This window comes from Homarus americanus, unplaced genomic scaffold, assembly GCF_018991925.1.
Source record: "Homarus americanus isolate GMGI-L3 unplaced genomic scaffold, GMGI_Hamer_2.0 scaffold36734, whole genome shotgun sequence".
Classification (NCBI taxonomy): Eukaryota; Metazoa; Arthropoda; class Malacostraca; order Decapoda; family Nephropidae; genus Homarus; species Homarus americanus.
This window is the reverse complement of record NW_024733126.1, coordinates 12,142,819-12,163,029: the sequence shown is the minus strand read 5'-3', so window position 1 is coordinate 12,163,029 and position 20,211 is coordinate 12,142,819. Positions and strand designations below refer to the sequence as shown.

The 20,211-nt window shown below is 42.1% G+C and overlaps 1 protein-coding gene across 3 annotated transcripts in view; it reads left to right on the top strand.

The window, feature by feature from the left end:
• The first annotated feature begins 270 nt into the window (after window positions 1-270).
• Window positions 271-20,211, top strand: part of LOC121869358 (homeobox protein Hox-A5-like) — a 56,672-nt gene continuing 36,731 nt past the window's right edge. Inside the window, exons 1-2 of one of the 3 annotated variants that reach the window (XM_042370691.1) lie at window positions 271-969; window positions 16,864-16,878. In XM_042370691.1, the coding sequence (XP_042226625.1) occupies window positions 372-969; window positions 16,864-16,878 (613 nt within the window). In that variant the 5' untranslated portion in view covers window positions 271-371. Of the gene's footprint in view, window positions 970-5,456; window positions 5,460-16,863; window positions 16,879-20,211 lie in introns of all 3 variants that reach the window. The other 2 variants (XM_042370692.1, XM_042370693.1) reach the window with 2 other exon arrangements.

The following is a 20,211-nucleotide window of genomic DNA, read 5'->3' as shown; positions in this document are numbered from 1 at the left end:
AAGACTCATTTTGGTTGGTATGCTGCATGATATAGGTAATAGTGTAAGGTGTGATTTAGATTGTATTAGTATATATTGTTGAATACAGGAGCTGTCGAGTTGGTTTTATAGGATAGTTTTGTATTTTAATTTGATAATGTTTATAAATGTTAGCGTAAGGAGTGTTGTATAGGATATATATTTAAGTATTAGTGTAAGAAGTGTTCCAGAGTGTGTGCTGGAGTAACCTCGTGTGTTATAGTGAGTAACCCTTGTTTCTCCTTCTTCAGGTTGGTTGCGAGCTGGCCGGCGGGCTGCCTGACGCCCCCCCTCAACACACCACCGTGGCTGCCAACTCGGCCCCCCTGGCGGCCTACCCGCCCGCCCCAGATATGTCCCACATGTCCTCCTACTACAACGCCTATCCGGACTACCGGCCGCCCCACCCGCCCGATGAATACCCGGGCGCGCCGGGCGGCCAAGGCGGAGGCGGGGGCGGCGGGGGGCACTGCGGCCAGGAGTACGACCCCCGAATGCCCCCGACGCACCCGTACTACACCCAGCAAGGCTACCCGCGCTACCCGCCCTACGACAGACTCATGAACAATTACTACAACGCGCAGACACCTCAGCACCCGCACACTCCGCACGGCATGCAGCCACATGACGCCCACGACTACCGCGACCCCTCGCCCGCCGCACCCACCTGCATGGGTCAGCAGGCCTCCCCGCCCGTACAGCAGTATCCCTCCTGCAAGATGGCGGGGCAGGGGCCACCTCAGCAACCCCAGCAGCCACAGCAACAGCAGCCACAGCAACAGCCCCCGGGCATGGACCCCAACGGCGGCCCTCCCCAAGACACCTCTCTCCATATGGCCGCGCAGGACCACCAAGGCTGGGCAACACAACAACAACAACAACCCCAGCAGCAACAAAATGCATCCTCGGCCCTCCCCTCTCCCCTATACCCATGGATGAGAAGTCAGTTCGGTAAGTAAAAACTCATTTTTTTCTTACCTTCCTTCCTGTAAAACCTTTCTCTCATTTAAATGACTCACTCATTTGTTGCTTCTCCCCCTTTTCACTTTCGATTGAAATATTGTAATTCGATGTCTTACGTCTTGATTATGCAATCTCCGGGTTTGTGTTTTTTCCTATCTGATGAGAAAACATCCCCGTGCGATAACTTCGACCTGCCCGCGACTCTTAAGCATCACGTACAGGGTTGTCTATAACTTATGGTGGGACTCTGAGTCGTGGAGGGAACGCTAGAATTTGTTTCTATAGACTCAAACCAAACTTACTCGAGTGCAAATTTATTCAGATCAGTAATGGGAGACAAAGATGAACTCAAAGGGCTTGGTTCATCTATCACAAGAAAATGGGGAGGAATTACGGTATCACCATTTTGAGCTTCGGGACCTCAGCTCATAGATGAAACTTTAAGGACATGAAATCATACACGCCAGGGTCAAAGGAACTCCTATTGTTTTCATTCACCTCTTGGAAGACGACCTAAGGAGCTGCCTTGTGAAGTAACAGGAAGAGGCGCTCTCTCTCTCTCTCTCTCTCTCTCTCTCTCTCTCTCTCTCTCTCTCTCTCTCTCTCTCTCTCAGGATATGGAAATGAGGACGTTTCCATACAACAACAAAATTATAACGAAAATAATGCTTTTTTTGTGTGCATAGAACGGGAAAAATAAGACATCTTCCGTACAGCACACAGCCGATGATAAATACTCGCTAATATCGTAAGTTAATCCATCGCCATAAGTGCACAGAGCGAATGGTTTAAAGAAATCGTAAGTTTATAATCCTAAACGAAATATTTGCGTTTTTGTTGTCAGGTTAAACTCACAAACTCTACGAGGAAAAACTATATTTAAGTGTAAGACTCACAAACAAATGTATGAAAACGTAGAGATGTTTATGTATAACAAAGAGAATACATATGTGTGGGATGTATGGATGGGGGAGAGGATAGAGGACGGGGTAGGAGATGGAGAAGGGAGGGTTCTTGTTGGATATCGGAGGAGGGTAGGGGAGGGAAAAGCAGAGCAGTGGATGGATGGACAGGGGGGATGAAAGGGCAGGGGAGTGGGTGAAAGAACAGGGGAAGGAAGGGCTGGGGATGGGAGGGAAGGGCAGGAACAGGGTAAGGGAAGGGCAAGGGAGGGCGAGGATAAGCACGGGAGGGGAGGACAGGTGGGTGTGTGTGTGTGTGTACCGTTGGCTCTGGAGTGACGCAACAGGCTTCCCTCTCCTGCGGCGGATGATGCCCAGGGATATAGGGGAGTGGGTCCTACCTCGTGCCACAGAACACTGTAAACAGACGTGATGGAGTTGATATCGACCTGACCTTCACGTTATTGTGAAGTTATTTATTAAACTACGTAACAATTATTATTATCTCTAAATAGTAAAATAGGATAAATAAAATGAATGAAAATAAGAAAAACTTACCACAAATATCAATAATAAACCATAGAAAAGGAGAGTAAAAAACAAACAACAAAAACAAACGCTTCTTCAACACACGCTAAAAGAGGAAAGAAATAAAGTTAAAAAAGTTGTAGGGTCGGCCAACAGGTCGTCGGGCACACAAACCCTTAATCCAGCTGTGGTCAGTGGCGTGGCGTTTATGGCGTGTCGTAAACTGTATACGCTGCCTACCACGCCTGCCTCCCCCGCGCCCACGTGTATGTGTGTGTGTCGGAGTAGGGTGAGGAGTTTTGTATGTGTGTGTGTGTGTGTGTGTGTGTGTGTGTGTGTGTGTGTGTGTGTGTGTGTGTGTGTGCTTTGGGACTTGGCTGTGAGAAAATGTTATTACTTCTATAACTTGTTGCTATGTTTATTTACATTTCTTACTGCCTGCTGTTATCTCTACCTCCATATTCATACATATATATTCCATTCCCGTTTCTCTCTTTAATGTTATATCACCCATCCCAGTACCTCCCATCCCTACCGTGTCAAAGGCCTCAACAGACTCATTAAATAAAACAATCCATGGAATCCCAACCCACAACCCTCAGTAAACAATGGGTTCAAAATCCCCTTCCCCCATCCACCAGACGAAGTTGTCGACGAAGAATATAAAGAAGAAAGAAGAAGACTAAGAAAAAAAAAGAGAAAGGATGGCAGAAGCTTCCTCAGTGCGGTTCTTTACAATAGGTCTATAGATCCTTTGCGGCTACCTCCTGTCCCGTCGGTCCTCCGGAAGGTCCACCGAACTTAATTAAGGGATGGACCAGATTGGGGACAGTGACAAGACAACCAACCGTTCGTTCCTACGTCTGTCTGTCGGTGTATCTGGCTGTGTTCGTGGTCCTGTTTAGTCTGAGAGCAGTTTACCTTTTGCTGTGTGCTTGTGAAGGTGGGTGACTGTGTAAAGAGTCGACCTATCTTTTTACTTAACTGTCCTAGCAAAATAATCTCTCCCTAGATCTGGCAAGTGATGTGACAACGGTACTTGGATGGGTTTGTTGACTTTCTTCCTCTCCTCCTAAGTCAAACTCTTAGTACTATGTGTTTGGGTGGGTGGTTGATGGTGTAGATATGAGCAAAGTTCCTCCTGTTATGACTTTTATTTAGTCAGGTTATGAGAAGTGATTGTGTTGAATGAGGGAAGTATTTTACGAGTGTATTTGTGTGAGTGTTTATATATTCATGTGTTTTTGCTCATAGGTATGTCTCTGTTTGTGTATGTGTATTCATGTCTTTTTTGTACCGTGTATTTATGTATGTGTGCATACGTTCGTTTGAGTGTAAGTCTTGTGTATAAGTGTGTGTGTGTGTGTGTGTGTGTGTGTGTGTGTGTGTGTGTGTGTGTACCTTTTGTATTATGACAGTGATATTATAGAAATCGTTGTATTGAAAATCGTGAATAACAATTACCTCTGTTTTTGTGTGCCTGTCTGTCAAGCCTTGCCTTCGACATGTAGAAGAACTGTCTTTTGTTACCAATGTTTTCACCATGTTTATAATACGTGTAAGTAAAGTGTGCTACAGGAATCATGTACTATAGGGTGTACCAGAAAAAAATCCCTGCCTCCCTCTCTCCCTGCCTGCTCCCTGCTTCCCTCCCAGCCTGCTCCCTGCCACCCTCCCTCCTTGCCTGCTCCCTGAGACACTGTGAGTTGGAGAGAGGGAGGGAGGGAAGCAGGGAGCAGGCAAGGAGAGAGGGAGGCAGGGTTATTTTTCTGGAATACCCTCTACATTATATATTCCCCTTACGAAGACAATTCCTTCATCAATTTCTGTGTACTCTGTGATGATTGTAAGATAGAAAAGGAGAGATTATATTAAAAGAAGGAATAAGATAAAAGTAAAGACAGGGGGGGACGAGGAAGGGTGAGAGAGGGGGGGGGGGGGGTAAGAGGAGCGTGCCAAATCCTGTCATTAAGAAGGTGAAGAAACTGTCAAGTGTCAAGGAGAGGTGTCACACTGTAAGCACCTTGTTTTGTTAATTGTTTCTCCTGTACAATTAGTTTCCATCTAACCTAACCTAACCTAACTTAACCAACCCAACTTCACCTCACCTCACCTCACCTCACCTAACTTAACCTTAGACCTAATGGAATTCTGTCCACTATATCATTTTATAAGAGGAATTTGTCCACTGGAAGGAAAAACGGAATAGACGATGAACAACGAAGGACAATCACCATAAATCAAGGAATAAATTCGATCAATTATTATTTTAACGTGTTTGGGATTTTTTTTTTATTTGTGTTGTGTTTTATTTTGTGTTCATTTAAAGTTTGGAAAGTGTTTGATATGATATGATATGGGTAAAAAAAAATCATATATAAAACCTAACGAAATGGATCAGTGTTAATGAAAATATGGCACTGGCTCCATGATGCTTACACACACACACACACACACACACACACACACACACACACACACACACACACACACACACACACACACACACACACACACACACAGTAAAAACGCATTTCGGTTACCCAAACGAATATAATAAATTGATAATCCAAATATATATTGGGAATAGTATAAAAAAGCTAAACAAATATATGGATAAATATTGGGGAGATAAATGGTCAACTGCATCCACGCCATATGCCTTTGGACTGGAAACAAACGCTCTCTCTCTCCCACCACACTCTCTCTCTCTCTCTCCTGCTTCTATGCACACGAACCTTTCTTCCTCTCTTCCACTCACCCAATTTCCTTTCCATCCTCTCTCCCTCCTACCTAATCTCACTCTTTCCCTCCAACGCTCCTTTCCCTCGACCCTCCAGCCATTCCATTCCTTACTACCCCCTCCTTTCTCTCCCTCCCTCCCTCTTCCATCCTCCCCTCCATCCCTTCATCTCTCTCCCTCCAGTAATAGTGAATGAATCATCAAAATTTTCCTCCCTGTCAACCAATCCACTGGTAATAACAACCTAATAAGAGTAGTGGCGAGGTAAACGACTGGTGTTTCCCCTAACGAGGTGTAACGAGCTGGTAGCGGCAGTCGGTGAGAGTTAAGAGAGAGGGGGAAGGGTGAGAGTCAGGATGATGGGGGAGGGTGAGAGGCAGGGAGGATAGGAAAGGTGGAAATCAGGAGGAAAGGGAAGGGTGAAAGGCAGGGAGAATAGGAAGGGTGAGAGGCAGGAGGAATAGGAAGGGTGAGCGTCAAAAGTGAAAAGGGAAGGGTGATGAGGAAGGGGGTAAGGATGTGAGTTAAGGGGAAGGGGAAATGGTAAAAGTCAGGGGGAGGGGGAGTAAAGGGCAAGTGTAAGGGTGAGACCCAAGGGGAAGGGAGGAATGAGAGGGTCAAGGTTAGGGGGGAGGGAGGAAGGAGAAGCAAAGAAGTTTATTGAAAGCGCGTAGACGTCACCTCCCTCCCCCCTTTGCACCTAAACACTCCTTTGGGACGGTCTGCAATGTTTCACTCCGCCTACTGGTTGGAGGAGGAGTTGGTGAGGAGGAGAGGGAGAAGTTAAAGAAAGGAGACGGGTTCAAGTGTGTAGGTAACGGAGGAAGAGGAGGAAGAGAGAGATAGGAGAAGGAGAACGAGGTGTGTAGAAGAGGAGGGAGATGGAGATGTAAGGAAATGAATACCAACACCATCATCACCATCACTTGCACCACCACCAAAACCAGCATCACCACCACCACTAGCACCATCAGCCAGGGGTTAGGTGTCCTACAGGAGAGCTCAGGTTCTCAGCTGGCTCAGCCATGTTAATATTGTTATTATTTTCCACTCTGTATCTGTGTTTTTCTGGCTAAATAAACTATTTCAATTCAATTCAATTCAATCCTCCCTCAGGGGCGAGTCATTTCTCATGTAGCTGCCCCCCCCCACCCCCCGTGTGTGTGTGTGTGTGTGTGTGTGTGTGTGTGTGTGTGTGTGTGTTGCTACGAAGGGTGGGGGAAGGGTTTGGTGCATTGATGGTCTTGTTCCAGTGTGGCGTGAAATATGATATTAAGAAGAGTGCAATTGGCCACTACACTATCTATTTTTTTTATTTTTTTTTACCTTATTCTCTATATATCTCTTTCTGTATTAATTTTTTATAGTTTATGTATATTTTGCATTATTAGTTACTATGCTCTTTTTACATGTTTTTCTTTCTCCTTACCCTTCTACATCCATTCATTCATCGACTTCTTATACTTCCTCTTCTCACACAAAAGGCTGTTTTTAATTCATCGATTCACAATTCTCATTTTTAGGGGGTAATTTCATCCTCTCGCCATTGTCACACTCTCATCAGTTTTCAATTATAGCAGTTATTCTTCACACTTTTTATTCATCTCTTATACCTATTCATCTTCGGAGACATTAATAGCTTCAAGAGGTACTTCACTTATCCATCAAACAAGCAACTGCCTGTGGAGTCACCGACCAATTTCCCTCAAGCACGGGAATCATCAATCACCTCTGAAGCCGAGTGGGAAGGGTGGATGGAAGGTTGGAGGTGGATGGTTATGAAATCTGAGTGGATGGGGAAGGCTTATGGTGGTCATGGTGTTGGAGATGGATGGCATAGTTCTGGCTTGTAAGAAAATAGTGAACGACAGGTGGATTAACTAGAGATAGATGTAGGTACAATGAGTTGGGTTGAAGGGATATGGAATAGGTAAATACTAAAGTTAGGAGACGAGTGGATAGAGTGGTCGTCGTGGTTGGGGTGAATGGAGTAATGATACTTAAGTGGTTATACCTGATGGTGAGGATGGTAGAAGGGGTGGTGAAGTGGTGGTATCGTTGTTATCGTGGTGGTGGAGGGAAGGGGTCAGGGAGGGAGGAGGGGGAAGGGTCAGGTGGGTAAGGAGAGGAAGGGGTGGGGGTAAAGGGGTCGGGCGTGCGTTTACCGTTTGATATGTGGGTCCATCTCCCGCAGGACCCATAAAGTGTAGCGGTGGGCGTAGCAGTAGGGGGTGACGAGGCTGTCCCAGGATAGTGTTTCGCCGTCGTGTAGGTCTTCCAGCCCCTTCGTGTGTGTGTGTGTGTGTGTGTGTGTGTGTGTGTGGCGCATTCTCGTTAACTACGTCTTGGTGTGACGGACGAGCTGGCTATGTTTTTCCTGTCAGCTCTGTCTGTCTGTCTTGCTTCGTTTTCTCATTCCTTAACGTTTCTGTGTATCTGAGTCTTTCGTTTTTCTTATTTTTCTCTCTATTTCTGTCTTTTTTCTACCCATTCCTCCCACTCCCCCCTTTTCTCCTATCTCCGTTCCCTTCCTTCTCCCTCTCCCCTTCATTTTCCTTCCCTCCCCTTCCATCCCCTCCCACCGTCCCCTCCTCTTCCATCAACACACAACTTCCCCTACCACAGGCAGCCAACACCCAGCATTTAACAGTGTACACAGGTACACTCACTAGCCAACAAACACAATAAAATTCAACATAATTGGACAGGTATCACGTATAAACGAACCCCAAACATGCAACAGGGGAATACACGTGTTTTGGTCTCCAAGGGTTTACTCGTTAACCTGTACAGTATATTGAGGAATAGGTTAAGAGAGCAAGAGGAAGTGAAATAAGTAGACATTAAATTGTTTGGGATTTTCAAGTTTGTATTACTTTGTTTTGTTGGTAAATTTTCTTAATTGGTCTTATTTCTCGGTTGTTTCTCTCTCTCTCTCTTTAGAATAACATTGGTCTTCGTGAAATTATGAGCAGAAAAAAGTAAATATAAAACACATACATGAAAAACATAAAAAAATAAATAAAAAATATTGTTGAAGGTTTGGTTCTAAAACAGAAAAAAAAGAACTATAAATAGTAGTAGTCAGAATATATTTCAAACGGAATTGCTCTTCAAGGGTTGATCTGTGAATGAGGGTCAGGCGCCAGCTGAAATATACATAGATCCCGAGGTCATTAGTCACCATCAGTGCCGTGGTGCTTGGGTGTGGTGGGGTGTGGGGGTGTGGAGGAGCGGGTGTCTTAGCCAAGGGGGGTAGGGGAGTGAGGGAGGAGGTGAGGTGGGAGGGGTCTACCTGAAATGTAACCTCTAGTCACCCCTTCTAAGGTAAACACAGAAACACCTCCACAATACTCCCGGGTTATCATAAATTCATATGTTTTCTTTTTAATCGGAAGAGCGAATAATATGTGCGTGTTTCTGTGTGTGTTTGTTTGTGTGTTTCTGTGTGTGTTTGTTTGTGTGTGTCTGTGTGTGTTTGTTTGTATGTGTCTATAAGATTGTAGAAAAGATACTATTGTTTAGATTTATTTTTTTACTTGTTTTAATAGGAGTGATTACTTAATTTATACAGTAGTACTAGTAAGTAATGGAATGGAAATAAAGGTTGCTATTATTAAACGTAAGTTCATGCTACCAGGCTCTCATGAACCCCTGGGTAGTGTATTCATGACCTGAGACTGGTAGCGTGACAAAGACTCAGTCACTCAATCATGAAAAAGAAAAAAGAAAGAAAAAAGAAAATTAACGCGTTCCTCATACCGAAATCCAAACAAGAGCGAGGCAGCACATTCCACCTCTACAGTATTGTGTTGTTGATATTTTGATGAGAAAGATATAGCTAATTTTGTTTACTACTTGAGATCCGTCGCTGAGCTTGCTGTTGTGTACCGCTTAAGAATAATTACCTAATTATTTTGACTCCAGAATGAGCTGGTCTTGGTATTTATTTATTTACGTTGTAGATTTCATCATTTATCATGGGATGTTATCATATAATAATTTCCTGTGATTATACTTTATTTACTCATTCTTCTTTGCAACTACTCTTGTAATTGTTCATTCATGTCACTCGCCTATACCGCAGCACACCAATAGCGTCTTCTGTTCTACCCCCCTCCCCAACACAGTGTTTTGGTGTTGTCAAAACAATCCAGACCTTTTCGCGTTAAACTGTTTGGGTGATATTTCATCTATGCTCTTTTGTTTGGTCAGGCCGTTGGGTTCAAATCAGCCGTCGACTCCCCTGTTGACACTAGCTCGCGGGAACAGACACGATCGCCTCTGTTTTTGTCCTTCGTCTTTGCGCCGCCTCGATGAGTGACACATGATTATAGCCACACGCATCGACTTCCTCTGTCTAATGGGTGTTTTTTATAACTACAGTACGGCGACGTAGAATGCAAACTCGACGAAAATATATGAATAAACAATGACGCGATGTGGAATCCGTTACGCAGACTCGGCCATCTCAACCCTTGTCACGTACCTTCTGTTCAAATGTAAACAAAGGAAGAAAACAATAGTTCACATAACAACTTCTTACTTTGGGAAATAACTTATACATATTAAGTTCATTTTACTTTTATAAAAAATACACATAGAGAGTGAATCATGTTTTAAAATTTAGTTTAACTTTGGATATGTTGGATCTATGTCACCCTTTCGAACACGGTCAGCTACCGGGAAATCAGTATGGCGACTATCAGCTGGGAAGCAAATATGGCGGGCTTTTCAAGTTGTTTAGCTGTGCTACCTCAGAGAGTTATAGACTATTGCATTGAGATGTAATGTGACTCCAAATCCTTTCATTTCAAGTGATGATATATATCTCTCTATTTATATTACATGTTAAGTTTTTCCCGTAATGTTTAATTGATTACAGTACAGTACAGTATCGTATATATCATGAGGTACGTATGTCTTATTAACAAACATACACTTGAGAAACGTCCTCATGAAGCTACATAAAACACACACACACACACACACACACACACACACACACACACACACACACACACACACACACACACACACACACACATACGAGACTTAAAAAGCGTCACATCAGAAAATGTATTCATGAAATGCAAATCGTTCCATCGTCGTTATCTGTACCAAATTACTGCCGGTAGGAGCATGATAACATGGGCCGCAATCCTCCAATGTGTTGGTTGTAATCGAGACTGAGTCTCTCTCTCTCTCTCTCTCTCTCTCTCTCTCTCTCTCTCTCTCTCTCTCCTCTATCTATGCCAAGGTTTTGTCTCCCAACGACCTCATCCATTAGGTGGAATGAAATGGATGCATTATCTTAATCGAGATGTCCAATGTCTCTTTCTCATCCCCCGCTCACTCCCTTCTCCCCCTCTCTTCTCCCCTCTCTTCTTCTTTTACTCGTCTCTCCTCTTTTCTTTCTCCTCCCTCTTTTTCTAACCTCCTCTCCCGACATCTTTCCATCTTTAATCAACCTCTCCTCTCTCCTCCCTTTCTCTTTCCCTCTTCTTTTCTAACATTCTCAGTTTCCAGTTTCTTTCACTCTCCCTCTCTCCCCACATTACTCACCCCTCCCTCTCTCATCCCAGCCTACAGCATCCTTTCCATCACCCCTTACGTGTATAGAAATCCTGTTCTAGCCCCTCACTTCTCTACCCCTCACCTCTCCCCTCACCATTTCTCGGTTGTTTATCTCTTTCCCCTTTCTACCCTCATACTAACTCCTCCCCCCCTCCTTCCCTCCCTCATTCGTCTTGTGTCTCTTACCTCCTCTTCTTCTATCCCCTCTTCCCATTACTCGTCCTCAGTCTATACCTCACACGTCCAACCCTCCCATCCCCTAACTTCTAACCCTCCTTCCACATCCGCATCCCATCCTATCCTAACCCCCCCCAGGATAGGCAAATTCATCTCCCTCCTCGACCCATCCCATCGTATCTCCCCTTTCATCGTCTGTTATCCTCCTCCCCCTCTCTCTCTCTCTCATATAAAAGTACCATGATCAGCGTTAATAGGCCTAAAATACCGCCGTTTATCAATGGCGAATCGACAATAATGACAGTATAATTGTAGGCTTGTCTTGCGCCCCCTTACCGTATACTTTGACCTGCTATTCAGTCGAGGAGAAAATCGTCATATTTTTTCAGATATTGAACTGATCAACAAAACAATGTACCTGAACAAACATGATCAATGATTTTGTTATTTAGGGTCAACCTTTTGTTCTTACGTCTTAAATTTATTTTTATCTCATTATATATTTGCTTCTTTTTTACTTTATCATTATCCTTATTGTCTCTTTTTGTCTCCCCTATTCTCTATTTTCGATATCGAATGTCCTGTTTGTCTCTGCCTGTATGTCTGTCTATCTAACTATTTATCTATCTATCGACGAGCAGTGTGTGGGGAAAACGAGTGCATCTGTTAATCGTCTGAACATACGGTCTCAGTACACATGTGTTACCTGAATATAAATTAACATGTGTGTGTCCCTCTCCCATACTCATTTCTCCCCCTCCTACCCACCATAACCCCTCCTCCTCCCTTCCCCCTCCCTTAACCCAACTACCATAACCCCCTCTCTTTTCCTACCAAATCTTTCCTCCCTCCCCCTTCCCCCTTATCCCTCCCTCCCTCCCCCTTCCCCATAACGCCCAACTGACGTTTTTTTCAAAGTGTGATTACTCTTTCATAATTTTTTTATCTTATAATGTGATTGCTGATTTCTACTGGGTCCTAGAGATATGAGTGTCAGGGGGGGGGGCGGGTAAGGTGGAGGAGTGAATTATCGAGAGTGTGAAGGTGGGGAGGTACTTCAAGTAACAGGAAGGGGAGGAAGGGAATGAGATTGAAGACTTTAATCTTTTAGGGAGTGATATAATTTTCATCATATTATTTAAATAAACTTTAAGTAACTTTATATTCGATTTTAATATTTTTTTGTGGTAATGAATTATTAAGTCTCTATATACAGTAAGCAAATTTTCTAAGATTATGTATGAGAATTAAATTAGACGTAAAAAAATATGCTTTTGGGGATGTTAAATACTCCTCTCTCCCTTAGTCAAAATTATTGGTTAAACGAACACACTTAAGTACTACCCTCTCCCCTTCTCCCTCCCCGCCTTCCTCCCTCTCGATCCAGGAAATCAGTAAGCTAAGTCGTATTCCCTTCCCCTCGTTCACTTCCCCTCACCTCCCCTTCCTCCAAAGACTGTAATCTCAATCACCATTGCTCCCCCTTACTCGTTTAAAGGTTCACCCTATCTGCCTCTCCTTCAATCCTAGATCATAATAATATATTTTTTCCTTTCCTTTCCCCTCAGACTACCCCTTCCTCTCTGTCCCTTCTCCAGGCTACCCCTTCCTCCCCGTCCCTTCTCCAGGCTACCCCTTCCTCCCGATCTTCTCAGGCTAATCATTCCTCCCTATCCCTTCAGATTACCTCTTCCTCCCTATCCCCTTTAGCAGGCTACCCCTTCATCCCCATCTCCACAGACTACCCCTTCCTACCATTCCCCTCAGCCTACCCCTTCCTCCCCATCCCCTCAGACTACCCTTTCCTCCCCATCCCCTCAGACTACCCTTTCCTTCCCTATCCCCTCAAGCTACCCCATCCTCCCTATCCCTTCAGAGTGTGACAGTGAGGTAAAAGGCTAAAATAATTATGTCTGGTATCGTGTTTCTCAAAATATCGCCGAGAAGAGAAAATAAATAAGGTTATGGTCGGGTGTTCGTGTCTCACAAGTGTCGTCATTAGTTTAGGTGGAAAACATGAGTGTCAGGAAGTCAACCACATGATTATGGAAGATTTGTGAGTGTGTGTGTGTGTGTGTCTGTGTGTGTTACGTGTTTACTAGTGTGTTTAAAATTTCACACGAATAATAAATTACAATAAAAATATCCTATTGTTAATTACATTCCTCTTTAATCTTACGAAGTACAATAATCATCGTAAAAAAGGCAAAAAAAATTAAAATGTACAGATACATACATATTTACATGGGAAAGATATACTCCTGCAACACTGAACGAGGTCTCAGTCAACCTCCCTTCCTCAACACACACATGCACGCACACAGGTCCAACCCTCACACTACTCCTGTCCACCTGTAATACACATAAATCACACCTGTGCTCAACGTGAAAGGAAAACGTCGCCTGATACAAACTTCACATCTCGAGTTTGTTTTTATACGAGTGTGTGATCGTGTTTAATTATTCTTTTGTGTTTATTCTGATCACTTCCTGTTTAACCTTTTGCATCATGGACTTTTATTCTATCTTGATTATTTATTTTTATATAATATTACTCTCCTCCTTTTATTTCATTCTCTCGATTATTAATTACTGTGTATAAGTATATTGTCCTCATTCCATAGTATTTCCCGCCTCATTCTACTCATAGACCACATACATCTATGCCTGTTTTCCTCGTGAATTATTGTCCACATCAATTACTGTCGTGATCTACACAACATAACTCATGACTCTCCTACACACCTGTTGTACCTCCCTGTCCTCTCTCTATGTAGTGTCTTCACCTCTTTTTTTTTACTTTCTAGATTATAGTCTCACGTCTTTATATTACGTTTACATCTTCTCTCTCTATCAGCCTAGCCATCATGATCAACAGTTCGACTTCCTTGTGCCGATATGCCATTGACCTATAGTGAGAAATCATGTATGAAAATATATGAATTTATTATATATGTGTGTGTTTGTGTATAAGGTGTGAAGAGGGAAAATTATAAATTGTATATACTGACTTGTGCTACATGTCTGTTGTGTATCTGGAGTCGGTATTGACAGCATTGTTTACAGGTGTTGTATGATTGGTTTGCTAAATTTCACAGGTGTAGTGTGACGTGATGAAGTTGATAACAACACCTTTCTGTTCCTGTTACACCTTTCATCTGTTTATATGTTCCTTTCTCTTTTTCTCTCCTATTTTGTATATTTTTGTCTCTCTAATTATATTTTTGTCTCTCTTTTTTCTTCTGTCTTTCTCCTCTTTCCTTGTCTCTTCTTTCCACTTTTTTCCTCCTTGCTATCCCAGTTGTTTCCGTGTCTACCACATTTCCACCTACACTTCCGTTTTCTCCCTCTGTGTGTGTGTGTGTGTGTGTGTGTGTGTAGAAACAGAATTATATTTTTCTTTGCATGCAGAAATAGAAGGCGTTTGTGCATATCAGTGCATACGTTCATAAATCACTGTGTTCTGACAGTGAACCACCAAACGATATTCATGTGCGTGTAAAAAAGTGAGATGGTACACACACACACACACACACATATTTTGGTCTGTTATTGAGCAAGCTAGAAAATATGTACATGCGGAGATACATACACACACGTATTACCTTTTTATGTAATCTATAATGAGTGTCACCTTCTCATTTTATTATTATTAATATTATTATTATTATTTTTACTATTATTAATCTTTTCTTGTCACCCTCAGTCAGTCACTGTTTCTATTTATTCATATATCTACCTTTCCCTTCCCTGTTCTCCCTCTTAGTTCTCTTATCTCTCTCCTCCTCCCTATTCCATGAACAACAACTGTCCATAGTCAGGAAAGGGAGAGAGAGAGTATATAAAAAGAGTAGGAGTTACGGGGAAGGTGAGAGTTGGTAAGTGTGGGAGAGAGAGGGAAGAGGAGGACGGGGAGAGGGAGGGGGACGGGGAGAGGGAGGAGGAGGGAGAGGGAGGAGGACTGGGAGAGGAGGAGGAGGAGGAGGAGGAGGAGGAGGAGATCGAGGCACCTGTTGATCGCTCCGAGGTAGGGTAGGGTGGGAGGAGGAGGGTAGGGGTAGTGGTAAGAGAGTGAGAGTGAGTGGAGTGAGAGAGAGAGGAGGGAAAGAGAGTAAGGCAGGGCGGCTCGCTGTGTAAGAATAATGGCAGGATGGTCAATTGTGTGTGTGTGGGTGGGGGAGGGGGTGGAAAATTAGTGGCCGCTCTGCACTTGGTCGCAGTGAGTAACTTTTCCTTCACGCGATGAAAGTTATAGGTGACTGCCTGGCTGACGATGTTGGTGCACGGCGGAGGGGAGGAAGGAGAGATAAGAGGAAGGAGGAAAAAGGGAAAGGAAAAGAGAGGAATGGTTGGGAGAGAGAAAAAGAAAGGGAAAGGAGAGACAGAAATTACTTATGAAAAAGATAAGGAATACAAAAAGACATAACAAAATTAAAACAGAAAGAGAAGATAACTAAGCATGAAAAAAAGATTAGAAAAGGAATAATTCATGATCTTAATTCCACTAACCCTCACTAAAACTTACAGTATATTCAGTTTTTTTTTAAATATATACCCTGGCATGATAACGAACACTTTGTAAGAGAAAACATAATAATTATCAGCGTAGAAAGACAACAAAATATGAATGCAACTTATAATGTATTAGTCTTGGCTTAGGGGAGTAAATTACGTCTTCGGAATACCTGGAATTAATATTAAGTATTATTAAGTATGAAGGTGTATTAGTCTCTGCCTCTTGTACCTGCTTGTAGGAAATTAGTTTTGTGCGAAATGATTAAACTTCATTACGTTCATGAATATGTGATTAAGTACATATATTCTGACACTTATATACACAGACATACACGCGGGTACAGGTACAGGCGCGCACACACACACACACACACAGTCAGGTAATTGAATGTGCGTGTATGCGTGTATATGTATGATGTATGATATATACGTGTGTTTATAACAATTTCCTCGTAAGTATTAATATTGATATGGTATTTTTTCTTCTAATAACATAATTTGACACTTAATATTTAACAACTCTGCTCTTGGGCACAGTATTAACGGGTCCTCTCAATTACGTGTTTCTTAACCATAATTTTGACACTTTGACTGACAGATCCGTAGCAAAATGTTTCCATCTGTGAGTGTGATGTATCTTTCCATATTCTCCATATCTTCTTATTTTTCTTCCTTCGCCATATCTTTTTTTTCGTATCTGTATCCGCCTCATTCATCTTACTTTTCCTTCCATTTTTTCTCTTCCTCTCTTCGTTCTCCTCGTCGCCTTCACACCCAGTTTTTCATCTCTCCCTCTTTCACTCTATACTGTATGTGCTCTCTCATTCATTCAATCTATTTACCAATTTTTGCTCTTTCTCTCTATTCTCCCTTTCTTTCCTACTCCTCCTGCACCTCTTCCTGTTTGTGTATGTGTGTGTGTGTGTGTGTGTGTTTGTGTGTGTGTGTGTGTGTGTGTGTGTGTGTGTGTGTGTGTGTGTGTGTGTGTGTGTGTGGCAGTTCGTGGATTACGGCCCCGGCTCTCGGTTTAATGTCCTTGGATCACAGCGGCTCGACGCGTTGGATCCCACGCCACGAACGCCGATGAAAAACGAGCCTCGGGATTCCAAGATGAATGGCACATCTCCAACACATCATCCTTCAGTACACATTTTACGAGCGGATTTTAAATGGACTCTTAGACGTAGCGGATATATATATATATTTTTTTTTTTTATTATATAATATTATTTCAATGGCTTCTTATTCGTCTTGATGTGATTCAGGTGTTTTTTTTTTCAATGTATTTATATATTTTATAATAAACAAATAAAACCTTCTAGAAATATAATATATAATATATGACCAGTAATATGTAACACCAAATATTTTGTTTTGGTTCTGGGTTTTACATAACATAACATTATATTGATATTCGCTCTATTTTTCCCTCACGCGAAGGCATGTCATCCAATGGTAAGTCACCTGTGAACATTATATCACTAGTCACTGGGGGTCTGTAGATCTGCTGCTAAACAAACAAACAAAACAAATTATTACAGCGAGTAAATTAGTAAAGTGTCAAAGAGTTAAATTATTATACATTTATATCATTTATTCAGTATAAGTCCACCACTGTCATTATTTTGTAACTGATTCAACTCTTATCTTTTACCTCATGATTACAGGAATATTATTTTTGTAACGTAACAATTATATTTTTTATTCATGGGGTTGAGGAAGTCATTTCGTAAAAAAAAAAATTGTAATTTACCTGGTTTCTTGTTTTCGTTGTTACTTTTTCATTTTTTGTCTTGCTTCTACAAATAATATGAACACAGCTTATGTTTATGTATTTATCTAAGATTCAATAATAATTTGTACTCTAAATTATTCATTATTCTTGTTCTGGGACATGAAAGATTTATTAAACTGTTTACATAATCCACTCCTCTTCCATCTAAACTGTTCCGATGATTAATCCCATTTTATCTCTTTATCCTTTCTGTCTTGCTGTCCTCCTTCTCCTCCTCCTTCTTCGTTGTCTTTTGAGCAATCTTGTATCATTCTTTTTCTTACTCCCTCCCACCTCCATCCATTGAACTCCTCTCCCCGTCCCACACACACCCACACTCATACACCATTACCCCACCCAACCTCCCACCCACGTACGCAAACACCCCTTCCCCCCTCACATCCATAGCCTCACACACCCACTCACCCCTTTCTAAACCCACACACCATCCACCACACCCATCCTCCCACACTCCACATTGCACAAACACCCCTATCCTCACACACCTCCTCTCCCTCAACCACCCACACCCACACCAACCCCCCTCCCACACACACAAATAAAGCCGTGCTAAAACAGCAGCTGAGAGTAAGCCCGGGGCGTCATCCATCTTCATGAGGCACAAGTTGAAGGCCCCGCCCGGAGTCCTGCTTTGGTATGCCGTGTGTGAGGCGGGGCAGAATGAGAGGAGAGTTCGGAAGAAGCTCTAGGGAGAGGGAGGAAGGGTAGGGGATGGGAGAGGAGGGAGAGGGCAAGGCAGAACTTAATTAAATTTTCCCTCAGCTCATCTGAATGAACTCAGCTTGGGATTAGGGACTCGGCGGGGGAGGTGGAGGAGGACATGGAAGAGGAGGAGGAGAGGGAGGAGGAGGAAGAGGAGGTTTAGGTGGAGGAGGTGATGAGTTGCTTCGAGTGTGTGTACTTTGTGCTGGTAGTAAGGTATGTGTGTGTGTGTGTGTGTGTGTGTGTAAGAAAGAGAGGAGGGTTAGGATATGCTGTCGTGTGTATATCTAAAGAGAGTATTCTTTATATTCTTTACGGGCGTTATATACCTGGACTTAATTTTATGTTAATTCAGGTTGTCGTTTTCTTGTTCTTATTCCTTAATTTTTTATCATATTTTTCTCTTTGATTCATATAATTTACCTTTTCACATATTTTTCATCATCATCATCATCATCATCATCATCTTCCTAGGCTGCTCTACATTCACATTTATCTACTGCTTACCAATGATCCACCTTTCACTTCTTCTGTTTTCCACATCCTCCTCCTTCTATTTCTTTAATCTCCTATTTCCTGCTTCCCTCCTTATGCCACGTCACAGGAGCTATAGCTAGTGACGAAGACTCAATACATAACACAACACACGAGGTAGATAGTAAAGGGGTGTTTGTATCGTCCGTTGGTTACTGTGGACGGATAAATGCACCTCCCCCCATCCCCCATCCCCCATCCCCCATTCCACCACCCACCACCCTCCCCCTTATTGTGGGTCCCCTTTTTTGCAGGAGGAACGTTCCAATCCTATTATAAGGCTCAAAAGCAATCAAATACCATGATTTTGACAAAGTGGTGTTATTTGTCAACAGATAGGCTCACGCACTGGTCGAGAAAGAGAGAAAGAGTGAGAGAAAGAATAAAAGGATGGAGGAGGGAATGGGGAAAAGGGCTAGAAGGTGGGGGGGGAGGTGAGAAAGAATAAGGGAGAGAGAAAAGGGTAGTGACCTCGAAGAATGGTTTCTCATTTGGGTAAAATAGGACTTTATTTCCCTATTTCTTTAACATTGAATTGGCGACGCTTATTTACCTTTCAACAACATGTACACAGAGAGAGAGAGAGAGATATGTTTTAGACATACATAATATATGTATGTACGATTATTTTATCCCAATTCACCATAGATAAACAATATTTTGCAGCAAATCATTTTCAATTGATGAGCAAAGGTGAATCTTCTGCTGAGTCTAAGAAATATTCCTGAACACATTATTTACTTACAACTGATAAATCGAATAGATTGCCACAACAATACTAAGATATACACAATGTTAGTTTTTTTGTATTTATTATTTATGTATGCCAGTATATATATATATATATATATATATATATATATATATATATATATATATATATATATATATATATATATATATATATATATATATATATATATATATATATATATATATATATATATATATATCGTTCGGGTAAATTTTCTCAAACTTTTTTCACATAGAGGCGAAGGTGACGTGCATTCATTTATTGGTGAGCTGATAGATTACCTCTTTAATCATACCGAAGCTGCAATTCGAATATCTGATGGGCTTTCATACAGCCTTCATTAGTGGCATATGTTACGGTAATTCTGCCTGCCTGTCAGGTTTTTCTCCCAGTCGATAAGCAACTGGGTGTATTGGTGAACAACAAATTGAACCTTTTGTTCATGTTTGAACAGTATGAACGGTCATAATTTCCAACACCAGCTGCTTAGTTTCCGTGGTCAGTCAATTCGTTGTTGTTGTTATTGCTTTTCATTTTATAGAGGAAAGAGAGACGGAGCTGGATCTCTCGGTAGTATTTTAACCTAGATGTGTAGTTTTATCTTTTTCTCCAGTTTGAAATTTTTAATTTATACATAGAGATAACTAATGTGATATATATACAGCCTATATAAAGTAAATGTCCCTATTTCTACTCTCTTTCACTTAATAATCTTCATCTTCTTTCGTCTCCTCTCCTCCTTCCCGTCTCTCATTTTCCCCCACCCACCCGCCTCAAATAACTGTATATAACAAGTTCATATATATAAACCAACAACAAAGGTTTAACATTTGTAGTGAGAAAAATACCAGATATAGTTAAAGCCAATAGGAATCGACTGTTCTTTTGTTCTTACCCATTTACCCTATTCTTTCTCTTCTCTTCTTCTCTCTCTCTCTCTTCAAGTTCTCTCTTATCCCCTTAAACGATAACATCAACTACACCATTTCTATATCTCGAGGAA